Raw genomic sequence first — 13,865 nt, forward strand, 5'->3', positions numbered from 1 at the left:
GATTTTTGTTACGACCATATGACGTCACAACCACTTCAAATGTTCCTTTTGTTCATTCGTTCATGCAATTTTAACTGAAGTGCGTGTGTGACGTCATTTTTCGCTCTTAGTAGAGCGAGTTTTTTTGTTCATTCGCGTGATTAAATTTTTTGTCACACTTGACTTACCTCACTCTCAAAAATGACTTCCTCACTTTGAAATTGACTTTTATTTGCTTTAATTCAAAGAGATAAGATCAAATGGGTGTGTGTCACTCTTAATGAAGGTTATTATATATTACAATAACTTATACAAATTTTTAAATCAAAATATAACAGATCAGCCTTCAATGAAAAGACGAGTTTTTTGGTCTGTCTTTTTTACTGTTTTTTTAGACTGCCGATCTACGAATCTATTGCGGCTATTTTCTGGCAATCTGCCAGCTATGTTTCAAGTTTCTCTTCGGAAGTTTTTGTCATTTTGGAGTTTTTCTAGCCTCATTAGCCAAGGAATCTAAGGTTTATTATTAGTGCACTGCATAGTTTTTAGAAACAGTGGAGTGGTTTCCAACATTTAAATATCTCGAATTTTAACATTTTTTGATAAAATCTGAAATTTCAAGTTTTCCTATAATTTTTGTCAATTTTTGATTTTTGTCCAGCCTCAATGGCCACAAAATTTATTCCATGTTCTGATAAAAAGTAACTACATGGTTGTTAGTGTCAATGGAACTATTTCCAACTACTTAACATTTCGGATTTTAGAATTTTTTGATTAAGTTTGCACTTTTTTCAAGTTTTTAAAATATTTCTTTTATTCAGCTTTTCTTGCCTTAGCAGCCAGTTAAACCCCTGCAGGTTCTGATATTTTGTCTTCACATATTTGCTAGGGGGCAATAGAATAGTTTTCAACATTTTAATAGAACGAATTTCTTTCTTTTTTTGAAATTTGAAGTCTTTTTCAAAAGTTTTTGCCTATCGATCTTTTTGAGCCAATGAATTTTTTAAGGCATGGAGTTGGTTTACTTGATAGCCTCTAGAGACACAGAAATGATTCTAAAGATATTATTATCACGACTTTCAGCATCATTTCGTTGAAATTTGCAATTGGTTTCTTTTTAAATTTTTTCGGTCATCTTCTGAGTTAATATCCATCTTCAAGGGTCAATGGTTTTTTTTAGGTCTTGCATATAATACTAGACCGATTTCAGAGACAAAAGTTTGTTTTGAACATGTTCTGGAAAAAAGCTTATCTTAAAAGGATCAAATTTTGCCTTCGTTGTAAAAGCTTTAGCAATGATTATGTTTTTGTTTAGTTTGTTTGATTATTTTGGTTTCTCAATCTAAAGATGATTTATTTGTGTTCTGGATTGCATTGTTCAATTGATCTGCTGGTCAGGTAGAGTACTCCTAAGTTTTTTATTTTGTTTGTTTGGATTGTTTTTCAGGACTTGTCCTGCTATGTTTTTTATTTCGTCGTCTCCATCGATGATTCTTGTGTCCTGACATCTTTGAAATAGCTTTTCAATTTGTTTTTTCTACTGCTCTGCCGTTAAAATTTGTGTGCGTGACGTCATCTGTTTTGCTTTTAGACTAATTGCGTGACTTACTCAAAAATGACTTCTGAACTCGCTTAATGAACTTTGAACATTTACTAAATTAAGGTCAATAGTGTGCATCTAAGTAGTGCCAAAACGTATATGCCCTAATTCTCAAGTAATAGAGTCTCGAGTTTTTGATTTGGAATATTTAATTTGAAAAATTTCCTTTAGGGCTTTTTCCTCATAGAGCGTATAAAAAGGACAGTCCGAATATAACCAAAAAGTGGTCTATTATAGGACTGGTGGTCAATCTGTCTATCTTATTTTCTTAGTTGTTTCAATTCATGGAAGTCCACAAGCGTCTATCGTGGCTTTTTTGCGGCAATCTGCCGGCTATGTATGATAAATTTTCTTCCTATAACAGTCCCTCCTCACTATTCAAACAACAGACAACCCCACCTAACTACCTACACACCCCATACCCAAACCATTCCCTACTCCAGGCCCCCACCCCATAGGGACAACCAGTTAACCCTACCACCATTCCGCCCCTACAACACCCCACCACGAAACTAAAAGTTACGTCTGCGGTTTTTAAGAATACTTTTGGTTTTAAGGCAATTATTAATTGCTCTTGAATTAAGTTCATAGCAATTATTGTAAACGTGTGTCTTTTTCATGCAAAATTTTCGCTTGACAATTTTGACTTTTCGAGTGACTTATACGCCCATGACTTTTTGCGTTTTGCGTGATCTAAAATTCTCTCAATCATAATTTCAAGCAGCTGAACTCAATTGGCGGCAATTTAATACTAAAAGTCAAAGGAAAAGTGCGCCGAAACTGGTGCCATTTTTTACTTTAAATCTTTATAGTGGTATATGTTAACCTCTAATGTGCTTATTTGAAGCCCACTGTTGAACTTCTTAGTCCCATTTAGGCTCCTCTCCTCTCCCCCCCCCCCCTGACTGAAGCAGGCTGCAATTCATTAGAGCCCCCACTAGTCGTTCGAGAGCAATTGTTTCGACGTTTAGTCGGTTATGTTTTAGTTTGTTTTCGATAATCTTATTTGGGTAAGTTTAGTTGAGATGTTACAATGCACATTTCTTGGAGTTGTTTTCTACGGGCTATGTGTTTTAATATGGTATTATTTGACTTTGTTTTAAAACGATTATTTCTGGTTTCGAAATGAAATCTGGTCTTAAACAGTAGCTTATTTTCAATTTATAGTAGTAATTAGGAACTGCTGGTAATATTTCAATTCGAAAAATTATTTTGAGGAAATTTTTTCTCATAAGTCCCTCCCCTTATTAAAACTAAAGAAATCTTCCACCATTTCAGAAGCCTCACCCCCCCCCCCCACCAAGATACCAACAACCCCTCCCCCTAAACCTACCCTGGACACCACGCCATGGTACAAACATGCCCCAAACCAGCCCACATGATCTCTCCCTTCCCTTACCCCAAAGAAATAAAAATTGTAGTTGTAATTTCTAAAACACTTTATAGTTTTATTAAAAATTGATTTTTGTTGTTTCCTCTTCATCTTTGGAATTTCTGATTTAGGTAAGGTTAGTTTTATGATATTGGACGACTCCTCAAGTTGTTTCCGGCATTTTACCTGCTGTTTTTGGTTTCTTGTCTGGCGTTCTTTCTTTTTTTTTGCAATTGTTCTATGACATTCTTTCGCTTGAGTTGATTCCTCGCTTGATATCTCGCTTTTTGCTTGGTCTGAATTGGCGTTTGTAAAGGGATATCTCTATGTGGTTACATGAATTGCATGGTATATGTATATCACGGTTTGAAACCCCTCCGTTTTCTGATATTTTGCACCCATTAGAAGTTCTCTCGGATACACCCCTCGAATTAACTTGCCTTGCTTGCCATATAATTGTACTAAAGGGCGCTAATAAAAGGCTGCTACTGAGTGAAATTGAACAAGCCATGTCAAACTGCTGCTGTAAGTTTTCCATACTGTTTAATAGCCTCACCATCTTCTCAGTAGGCTAATTTTGCGCTCATTTTACAATTCAAAGAATTTGAATTGTATTGGGGGGGGGGGGCTGTCTTTTTTTAAGATATATTCACGCATTTTCATCTTTGAGCGCCGAGCATAGAGTGGAGCGAAAAAGTGAGTGGTTTGCGGCGTGAAATTTATTCGCTGTCATGTGAAAGCAAAGTGAGAAAACCGTGTTTAAACAAAACTTCGCTTTCTCGCTAGTTGTTTTTTTTTCACTTGCTGCAGTTTTAGTTTTTAACGTTTTTAATTTTTTTATCAGCTGTCTGTTTTTTTCTGAATGGTTTTCCCAATCCATAGCGCCTTCTGCTTTTGTTTTTTTGTTTAGTCAATGCAAATTCTTTGAATTGTGTCCCTGCTATGTTTTTGTCCTGTGTCGAACAAAAATTTGTTTCGATTTACCTCATTTTGCCGCTTTTTCGACATATTGCACAAAATCTTTTTGACTTCTCTAGGCTAGTTTCAATCTTCACCCATTCAGTTCAAAGCGTTTTTAAGCAGTTGTTCAGCAAAGCAATCTGAACAGGACAGAATCAGTATCAAAGAACGAAATCAAAATTAGAAAATTGGAAACGTGAGAAACCCTTTAAGCCCAATTTTAGATGGCAGTTACTTGAACTTTGTTCCTTAAGTCTTTTTACCATCTCCAATGCTTTTTGGTTTTGATACTAGCCCTTGTATCCTCTCAACAATAAGCAGCAGTATGTCTAACAGCAGAATGAAATCATAATAGTTTTCTCTTTAAAAATGCTTTCGTACATCATTCTATTTTTTTCATTTTTCTGTTCTGCCAATCCTAATCGGGGTTATGGGAATCAGTGGCGGCTATTTTCCGGAAATCTGCCGGGTATGATTTGGGATAACTTTTTCAACTCATTTGTGTAACTATTTCTTTTTTATGGCACGCAAATCTATTTCGCAGCTATTCTGGCAATCTGTCGCCTATGTTCTTCTGACGCTTTTTTCGTTTTACATTTGTTAACAGAGCAAAGCTGGAATATTTTATTTTTCTGAATTAGCCAATCCTTTGGTCACTTGCGTGATTAGATTTTGATCATACGTGATTTACCTCACTCAATAAAATAACTTTTGCACTTTAAAACTTTAAGTGTAATTTGAATTAGTTGAAGGTCGAAGGAACTCACATGTCTTGTGAAGATCACTAATGAAAAGGCTTCTGCAGAATGAATTTTAACAAGCTAAGTTATTTTATCGCTGAATGTTTTTCACATAGATTTTTGAGTGGCTTCGAGAACTTATGAACTTATATTTGTATCTCTTGCTATCTCTATTATATGGCACGCAAGTCTATTTTTTTCGCAGCTATTCTGGCAATCTGCCTGTTTTGTTAATCAACTGGTGTTGCGATTACAGCTGTTGCATAATTTGCGCCGAACTGCAGCTGATTTGACTTTTTCCGTCACTTTTCTCGCAACTCATCATATAGCAACAGTGGCGAGAAACGAGTGGCGGTAAAAGATTGTCTAACAATCTCAAAGCAGAGGTTGGCCACTGTTTCGGATTTCCTTTGTATTCATTGGAAGCTAACAATTTATGTCTTCCGTGAGTTGTGCAACTGTTTATATTCATTCCAACGTGAGTTGATCCAATTATGTTGAAATATCGACAGCACGAGACGTAAAGTTGATTATTATAACAAACTAGAAGCCTGCCCTGTTAAATTGTAAATATGTAGTCGAAAAGATTCCGCTGATTTAAAAAAACAATTTGCTAAAACTTGGTCATTGCCATTTTTGGACGCGTTCAAGTGCTGTGCGCGTGGTGTGATATATATTCAGTGTTAAGATTAAAAAAGAAAAGCAAAAATATATTTATATTTTAGCTCATCTTATTGCTTCAAAAAGAAGTTAAAGACAAGGATGAACAGCTGAATGGACTAATGGCGCAGCACAGAACTGTAGATCAGAATCGCAATGAAGTGTACAAATATCAAGTTCTCAATGAAAACGAGCTAAGCACCCTCAATCTTGCCTCTGATGTCACAACCTATTCTGGTGGCTACAATTTAAAACCAAAGGTGGACTTGCCCGGTCAGCCAAATGCTTCGAAAGCTGTGGATCAGTCGAATTTCACAGTTTTTAGCGAATCAAAATCTCTGATTGACGAAGATCTGGATTCGACGTTGCATAACAGCTCCGAAGGACGATCGTTAAACGCTCATGGGAGCTCCACTACGGGGCAGTCTTTTTGGAACGGAAATGGTCTGACGTCAGAGATCTCGCATGTGAAGAAGCTGGTCACAAACTGCAAGCTTAACGCAGAAAAGCAATGTCGAATGTTGAAGCAGATATTTCCAGAAGCGTCCAAGAGTTGCTCGAAGCAACTGTCGTCCAAGATGAACCAAAAGACTGGCTCGATGGAAAAAGATTTTACATTTGAAGATGCTAATTACGACAGCTATGGTGACGATGATGCTGGTAAGTGTCATTTGTGACCTCCGAATTCCAAATTGCAGCTGAAGCCTATTTTGTAATTACTTTGAAAAATCTAGTGAAATCTGTTTTTTAATTTCCAATGCACTTCAGTTCCTTCTGAGCATCATCGTAATCATCTGGATTTAGAAAGTCAGTTTTGGTCAATAAAATGCAACCCGTTTAATTTCTGCCTAGCTTATTTCCTGGAGCATAATTTTCTTACCTAACCTCTTCCTAATATTTGTGCTTCTCTTAAAAATCTTCGTGCTAACATTTTGAGGCGCAACAATGAAAACAATGTTGTGAGGCGATCGCCTTATTTAGTTCTAGGCTTATTTTTTTCTTAAAAAGTAAAAAACACTAGCCTTGTCAAGAGCTGGTTGGATTTTATTAATATCCGCGCAGCGATAGCGGCTATTATTGGGGACATACTGGTCTTTTACAATTCAAAGAATTTGAATTGTATTGGGGCGCTGTCTCTTTTTTAAGATTGCTTCACATGTTTTCATGATTTTTGAATTCAAATTGGAGTAAAGATTTTGGTTACGCCGGGAAAGTGACTGGAGCGAAAAAGCGAGTGGTTTTGTGGCGTAAACATTTTTCACTTAATTTTAAAGTAGAGATTAGATTTTTTGATTTTTTAGATCGGATTTGTTTTCTAAATGGTTTTCCCAATCCATTCATAGTTTATTCTAGACCTAGTGTTTCTGTTGGAACCAAATTTCCCTTTCTTGCTAGTGGTTTTTTGTTCACATGTGGTATTTTAGCTTTGATTATGTTTTTTTTTAATTTTGATCTGTAGAAATGTTTTTCTCTTTTCATAGTCCGTTCTAGGTCTAGTCTTTTAGTCAATGAAAATTCTTTGAATTGTACGTCAGGACTTGTCCTGCTATTTGTTTTAAATTCGTCGTCTCCATCGATGATTCTTGTGACCTGACTTCTTGCAATAGACTTTTTCAATTTCAGTTATTTCTACTGCCTTGTCGTTAAAATTTGTGTGCGTGACGTCATTTGTTCTGCTTTTAGGTCAATTGCGTGACCTACTAAAAAAATCACTTCTGAACTCGTTGAATGAACTTTAAGTTTTTAAGAACATTTACTAATTAAAGGTCAATAGTGTGCATCTTAGTAGTGTCAAACGTATATGCCATAATTGTTGAGTATTAGAGTCTTGAGTTTTTTATTTCGAGTATTAATTTTGAAAAAGCTCCATTAGGGCTTTTTCCTTATAGAGCGTATGTCTCATAAAAATGATCTCATATCAGTCCGAATCTAATCAAAAGCCACAAGCGTCGATCGCCGCTATTTGCCGGCTATATTCGAGAACCGTTTGCGTTTCAGACTCCGATCGGGATGCCAAAAACAGCGATGGCGCCGATGAGCCAGATCACTATAAAGTGTACAAATCGAAGTCTTTTTCTGCTTCTCTTGGCCTTGATAAGTACACAGAGCCCCCTCAGCCATCCAGTTACCTTTCATCTCATATATCTAGTTCTGTTAGTGCTATCTCATCAACTATGGGCATCGCTCAGGACTCCAGTGCTCTTCAGGCGGGTGTGGCAGCTATGAATCAACCGGGCGGAGCGCCCTCTGGGGATCCGTTTGACCTTGACCTTAAAGTGAAATATTGCAGCTCAGAGAACCTGCCTCACGCAATTCAAAGCTGTAGTTTGACGAGTCCATTGATCAGTCCGTGTAGTTCATTCGACGAGGGTTTATCCGCTCAGAAGTCCAAGTCATCGTCGGTTTTTGGCTCCTCAATTATTGTCAGTACCTCTGGAGGAGGAGCAGCTATGTGCAATCAAGCGAGTCCAACAAGAGCAGCAGCGGTGGCGCCAATATTGCGACGTCAGACCAGTATCGCATCAGTGGATGTGGAGTCGCCTTCTCGAGCAGCCGGAATAGCGAACGCAACCACAGGGATAAGTCTGGAGACAAGGGGCGATAGTCGCACTGGTTTTTTGACTGGAACTTACGGAAGGTCCGAAGATCACACTGTGGAACACGAGCATGCCTCGAGTTCTTCGAATGGCGGAAGAGATGACAGTCTAATGCTGTTTGACACTGCACCTGGTATGGTCACTCTTTGGAGAATGAAATGTTTCCGACCACGTTTCTTTTTTTTTTCAATCAGCAAATAGCCCCTTTTTTAAGGACTTTGAATCTTGCGTTGGTCGGCTGTTGTTTACACCAATTTTTTTTTTCAGTAGTATAGCGCTACTAGACCGTTAAAATTTTGCTAATAAAATCGATGGATTCAGATTGACTTTCGATCCTATTTTAGAAAACTTGACCCAAGCTGCTCTGGTTATCCGTGACTTTGACCCTTTGGACGTGGATACGTAGCGAGGATACACTTATAAGTCTTGATGTTTATAACTCGTGAAGAATGAGTCACTGAGACAATACCAGGCTATGAACTGAAGCTCCGCTTCGTTGTGCTATATGCTATGTCTTAATATCACAAACTTATTGTATTGGGGATTTTCATTGATGAATCCCGGAAATTATAACTGGTTTAAATTTAGTAGCATTGCAATGTTGATTAAATCTATAAAGGTTTGCCGGTCCGAATTTCCCGAGACAGCAATGATTCTATAGGAACAAGTTGTAGAGTTCTTACTTTAAACATATTTGGATCTATTCTGCCCCCCCCCCCCAGTTTTGCATGCCACCAATTACAATTTGTGTTGTTATGTTATATATTACTATGTAAAAAAGCACGTGTGCTTGGGGGGAACGGAGAGTATGCCAACTAGACGGAGGGGGGGGGGCCAGAATAGATCCAGTAATTTGGTTTCTAGTCTATGGACAGCCCTGATGTATAATTGCTAACATTTGAAGCTGCTAATTAAGACAGCTATTGTGACGATGATGCTGGTAAGTGACATTTGTGACTTCGCCGTTCTTAATGTCGAATTACTTTTTTTCTAATTTCCAATACAATTCAGTTCCTGCTCAACACCATCCTGATTCACCAGTAAAATTTCGCCTTAATCTGTACCTATAAAGCATTTCGAACACTATACCCCCTCCAAATTAAAGCACACCAACCTGTCGTTCGAGAGTATGGTAACTCTGTGCAGAGTAATTCTAATAGGAGTTGTCCTACTAATATTTAGGTTCCAAGTGCGGTTTTGTTTCTTTTTCAAAATAATTTCTAAGTGTTTTGGTTCGCAAGCGTCCGGTATTCTGCTGCGATATGAAAATTTCACAAGTTCTCAGGATGGCAAATAGCACTCAGTTTTACAAGAATCAATTGAACAATGAATGAATTCGTGTTATGTTTTTTATAGCTGCAAAGCTGTAAGCTGAGCGAAGCTATATTGCGGTGCTCTTGGTAATTTTTTTGTTTCGTCGTCTGACGCTCTTTCGTTTTACATTTGTTCCCACAGCAAAGCTGAAAAAGTCAAATTTTCTGAATGACTTCTTCCTCTCACTAACGGCATTTGCGCGCGTGACGTCATTTCTCACTCGCTTTAGCAAAAGTTTCTAGGTTATTTGCGTGATTAGATTTTGATCATACGTGACTTACCTCACTCAATAAAATGACTTTTGCACTTTAAAACTTTAAAAGTTTCATTTGAATTTGTTTAAGGTCAAAGGAACTCATATGTGGAGTAAAGGTTCCTAATAAGAGGCTTCTGTGGAGTGAATTTTAACAAGCTTTATTAATTTATCGCTGATTGTTTTTTACCTAGTTTTTTGAGCGGCGGCGATTTTTTCAATTTAGATCTGTTTCTATCTCTATTATATGGCACGCAGGTCTATTCTTTCGCAGTTATTCCAGCAATCTGCCGGCTATTTTCTTATTTATGCTTTTTATTAATAGCCGCACAGCGATAGCTGGGGCTATTATTGGCCTTCTCTTGGTTTTTTTTATTTCGTCATGATTTTTGTTACGACCATATGACGTCACATCCACTTCAAATCTGCCTTTTGTTCATTCGTTCATGCAATTTTAACTGAAGTGCGTGTGTGACGTCATTTTTCGCTCTTAGTAGAGCGAGTTTTTTTGTTCATTCGCGTGATTAAATTTTTGGTCACACTTGACTTACCTCACTCTCAAAAATGACTTCCTCACTTTGAAATTGACTTTTATTTGCTTTAATTCAAAGAGATAAGGTCAAATGGGTGTGTGTCACTCTAAGTGAAGGTTATTTGAGAGCAGCTAATAGAGGCATCAAAAACTTATACAGATTTTAAATCAAAAGGTAACCTAGCCTTCAATGAAAAGCAGAATTTTTGGGTCCTTCTTTTTTACTGTTTTTTTTTTAAAACTGCGGGTCTACGATGCTATTGCGGCTATTTTCTGTCAACCTGCCAGCTATGTTTTTTATTTTTTGTCCAATCAGAATGGAGTTCATTCTATTAATAGATGTAAAATATTTTATAAGTTTTGTTTGAGTCAAGAGTCTTTATGCTCGATACTGCGGCTGTCTAGAAAAGCGTTTAGCATGGGTTGGAAAACCCATCTTTGAGATCTTGTTAAAAGTTTTTGTCGAGTTTTTCTAGATCGAAAATGTTCAATTGTATGCCTTTGCTATGTGCACTTTTGTTGCCAGTACAATACAACTTTTTTCGTTGGGGATAGAAATTTGAGCTTTGCCCCTTTCGTCCTTCTGTATGTGGTGAATGGGTGGAGGCATCTGGAGCCCAGGGGATTAGTTTTGCTTTTCCCTGCGTAGCTGTGTTGGCAAATATTTTCGCAGTGTTGTTAGGAGGCCCAGATAAGTCCATTAACATTAGTTGTGACGTCAGTGAAGACTAGATTTGAGATGAACTTGTGCAGATTTTTTTGGGAATTGTGGTAAGAGTTAATTGAAGTGGTTCCCAAATGTCTTTTTATTATTTGCTTTGAGATAACCGAAGAAATAGATTAAGCAAAAGTGGGGTAGATTTTTTTGCACGAGGGTTATTAATCAAAGATTTGAGTTTTGTGTGAATATATTTTAATTTCAATTTGTTAGAGGTCACAGGGTTTGATTTTCGTTTTGCTTCGTTTAGGAAGGGGGACTTGAACTAGTTTTTCTTCTTTAGTTTTAGATCCGAGTAATAAAGTATCTTCTCTTATTATTCTAAGTTGCTGTTATGAAGAGTTCAATTGTTTTATTTCAGAGTAATATCTATGGTGAGACAGTTACTGGTTTTAAAGTATTCTAATATATTATTAAGCCAGTCTATGGAAAGGTGAGAATGAAATCTTGTGGTTCATTATCAGGTGGGGGTTGACCAATTGTTTGATAGAATAAATTTTTTAGATGTACACGACAGATACGGAATTGGTTACTTCAGTTAAGAGTTTTAAAGAGGATTATAATCGGGAAAGAATGTTAGAAATTGGATGAAAAGGGTTGCCTTCGGTAGGTGGAACAGGGAGAAGTAGTTGGGAGCAATTGAAACTAAGATAAGTAAGGGGCGGGCGGGAAGACATAGTGGGGGAAAATGGGTGGCCTAAAGTTCCGCTGGAAAATGGAATGAGGAAATTGTTGGTTTGTGTGATTACTTCTGTAAAAGTTAGTCAGATGGGTAGTCTGCTTGAAGTGAGAGATTTTTTGTCAATGTTGTCAGAATATGAGCAGACTTCGCGTATGTATACTGAAGTGTACTCATATGAAGGCTTGATCGGTTCGTTGGGCTTGACTTTTAATATGAAAGTACTTTTGAATGGGATTGTGCCTGATAGCCCAGTTTGTACTCGGAGATGCCCATATAATTTGGCGCCTGGCGGACACGAGCCCACTTTGAAATAGGGGGCGATGATAATGTTTCTAAAACTGTTGCTGGGGAGAAGCTATTCTTGATCTCTGGTAAATATAAAACATCGGTATCTTTTGACAATGTAATGGGAACACCTCAGTATTTTATATATTTGATTAAACGTGGGCCTAGTGTCAGTGAGTTAGGGACAGATGTCTGGTTCTATTTGTCAAGCAAATTGAGTCTACTCTGTCAGACCTCCCTGTGCTGCCACGCTGTTTCAACTTTGTCAGGTGGTGTCACTGGTAACGGGTTGGGAGGCACAAGATTTGAAGAAGGTTGATTTAGGTAGGAAAACCTTTAATTCTTTTGGAGTCGGAATGCGTAAACGAGTTGTTAAAAGTCTTTAGAGAAAAGGGCAAGCAGGTCCTGCTAAAGTGCGTTCTAGATAAGTTTGCAAAAGTAGGCGGCGTCACTGATGTGACAGAGCACGTTCAGTCACTAGTGAAAAATGATTTGATGATTTAGACGAAGTCAATTAGGCGTAATTTTGAGGGGGGGGGGGGGGTAAACGTATTGCAAGCAGTGATGACGAGCACGTGGATGACGAAAGCAAATTTGAGTTTCGGTTTCTATCGCCAAAGGATTCTAATCTCCTTTACGGTGAGGTGCAATCATTTCAATATTAAGTCTTTCCTCAATTGTTTAATGTAGAAGTGGTTGCCCCATGTTGGGAAGTACTGCTTCAGAGTTAAAAGTAAGTTTTTTGGAAGAAATAAGTGTATGTAATTAGAGTTGAATGTATTTATCCACCTTACAATTTTTTTCTAAGAAACGCACATTCTTTTGCAAAGCTTTTCTCTCACCTATTGTTGTGTTGAGTGTTCTGTAGTGGCTGCCCGCGCTCTGTACTGAAGTGTGCTACACTCAGTAACACTATTTGATAATCTTAGTGCTATTTTGAGAGTTTACGTTATAGTGCGTGAAGCACAAACTTGATTTGGACAAGGTCCTTTTTAACGTGTGAACAAATTACTAAGTAGTTTTGAATAAACTACTATTTTAAGATCACTAACTCAAACTAAAACTACCATGACGTGATATTGTCACGCCACGTATAAAACACCAACTTAACCTTGGTAACTCTGTCGACACTGTTATCTCTATCCAATAGGATACTAGAGAACCACGTGTCCGCAAGTGTAAAAGGAGCTTGCACGCTCTACAACCAGCACAATTTGGTCCCTGATAACTCCTGATTTAAAATCATACTCCCGTATTGCTCCCTTGCTCAATCTCAACTTACTTGAGATATTTTTCTAACTTAGAATATTTTGTGACTGGTTCTTAACTAAGAACTCTCTAAGTAAGAAAATATTAACTTGGCACAAATTTGGAAATCAGGTAAGTTCAGCTTAACATAAATTAACATCTCTTAAATTCTATCTAAGTTACAAGCTAACTGAGAATAATTCAACCTGTGCTATCTAGTGCTATCTCAATCTTAATAATTTTAACTATTCTATCCCTTCATGCTCGGTTCATATTTGATGCTGTTTAACATAACTTATTAATTCATATTTGCATTTAACTTTCTTTAATACTTAACTATATACCAAGAGTAGAACTAGGGGTTGAATTCTCAAGTTATACATGTGGTCCCGCGATTAACCCCGTCGTTTAAGTATCTAATGTACGGACCAGCAGTATAAATGGTGGTCCCAGAGAGGCAACTTTAATTGAACTTGTCCAATTAATACAGAGAGGCAACTTTAATTTAACTTGTCCAATTAATACAGAGAGGCAACTTTAATTTAACTTTTTCATTTAATATAGAAAAGGCAATCTCAATTTAACTTGTTCATTTAAACTATCACAGAAGCCTGCCTAAATTCACTTATTATAGAGAAGCCATTGAATTACCTTGTGAAATTTAACTGTTCAAAGGGCTTCCCACTTAAATTCTTATTTGAATTTGACTTAAACTATTTCTCTGTTTTAATACAATAACTTCAGTCCTTTAAACAATGACCAGTCCTGGTGGTAGTACTCCTCCACCTGCCGTTACTTCCCCACCTGAAACTCCCATAACACATCCAAATCTTTCACTTGTATCTTTTTCAGGCACTGATCCTAATCAGGATGCCACTTCTTTTTGGAACTCTGTAGAAAACAAAATACTCTTTTCATTAGGAAC

At 37.3% G+C, this 13,865-nt stretch overlaps 2 protein-coding genes across 2 annotated transcripts in view; one reads left to right on the forward strand and one right to left on the reverse strand.

Annotated features, from left to right (window-relative positions):
- The window catches only part of LOC142347233 (uncharacterized), a 42,295-nt gene extending 33,676 nt beyond the window's left edge, over positions 1–8,619 (forward strand). Inside the window, exons 8-10 of the mRNA XM_075398920.1 lie at positions 5,377–5,971; positions 7,310–8,041; positions 8,253–8,619. Of these exons, the coding sequence (XP_075255035.1) occupies positions 5,377–5,971; positions 7,310–8,041; positions 8,253–8,314 (1,389 nt within the window). The 3' untranslated portion in view covers positions 8,315–8,619. The remainder of the gene's footprint in view (positions 1–5,376; positions 5,972–7,309; positions 8,042–8,252) is intronic.
- The window catches only part of LOC142336586 (activating molecule in BECN1-regulated autophagy protein 1-like), a 329,506-nt gene that overhangs the window by 256,104 nt on the left and 59,537 nt on the right, over positions 1–13,865 (reverse strand). The gene's annotated exons all lie outside the window — the stretch shown is intronic.

This window comes from Convolutriloba macropyga, chromosome 1 (assembly GCF_964194025.1).
Source record: "Convolutriloba macropyga chromosome 1, txConMacr16.3, whole genome shotgun sequence".
NCBI lineage: Eukaryota > Metazoa > Xenacoelomorpha > Acoela > Convolutidae > Convolutriloba > Convolutriloba macropyga.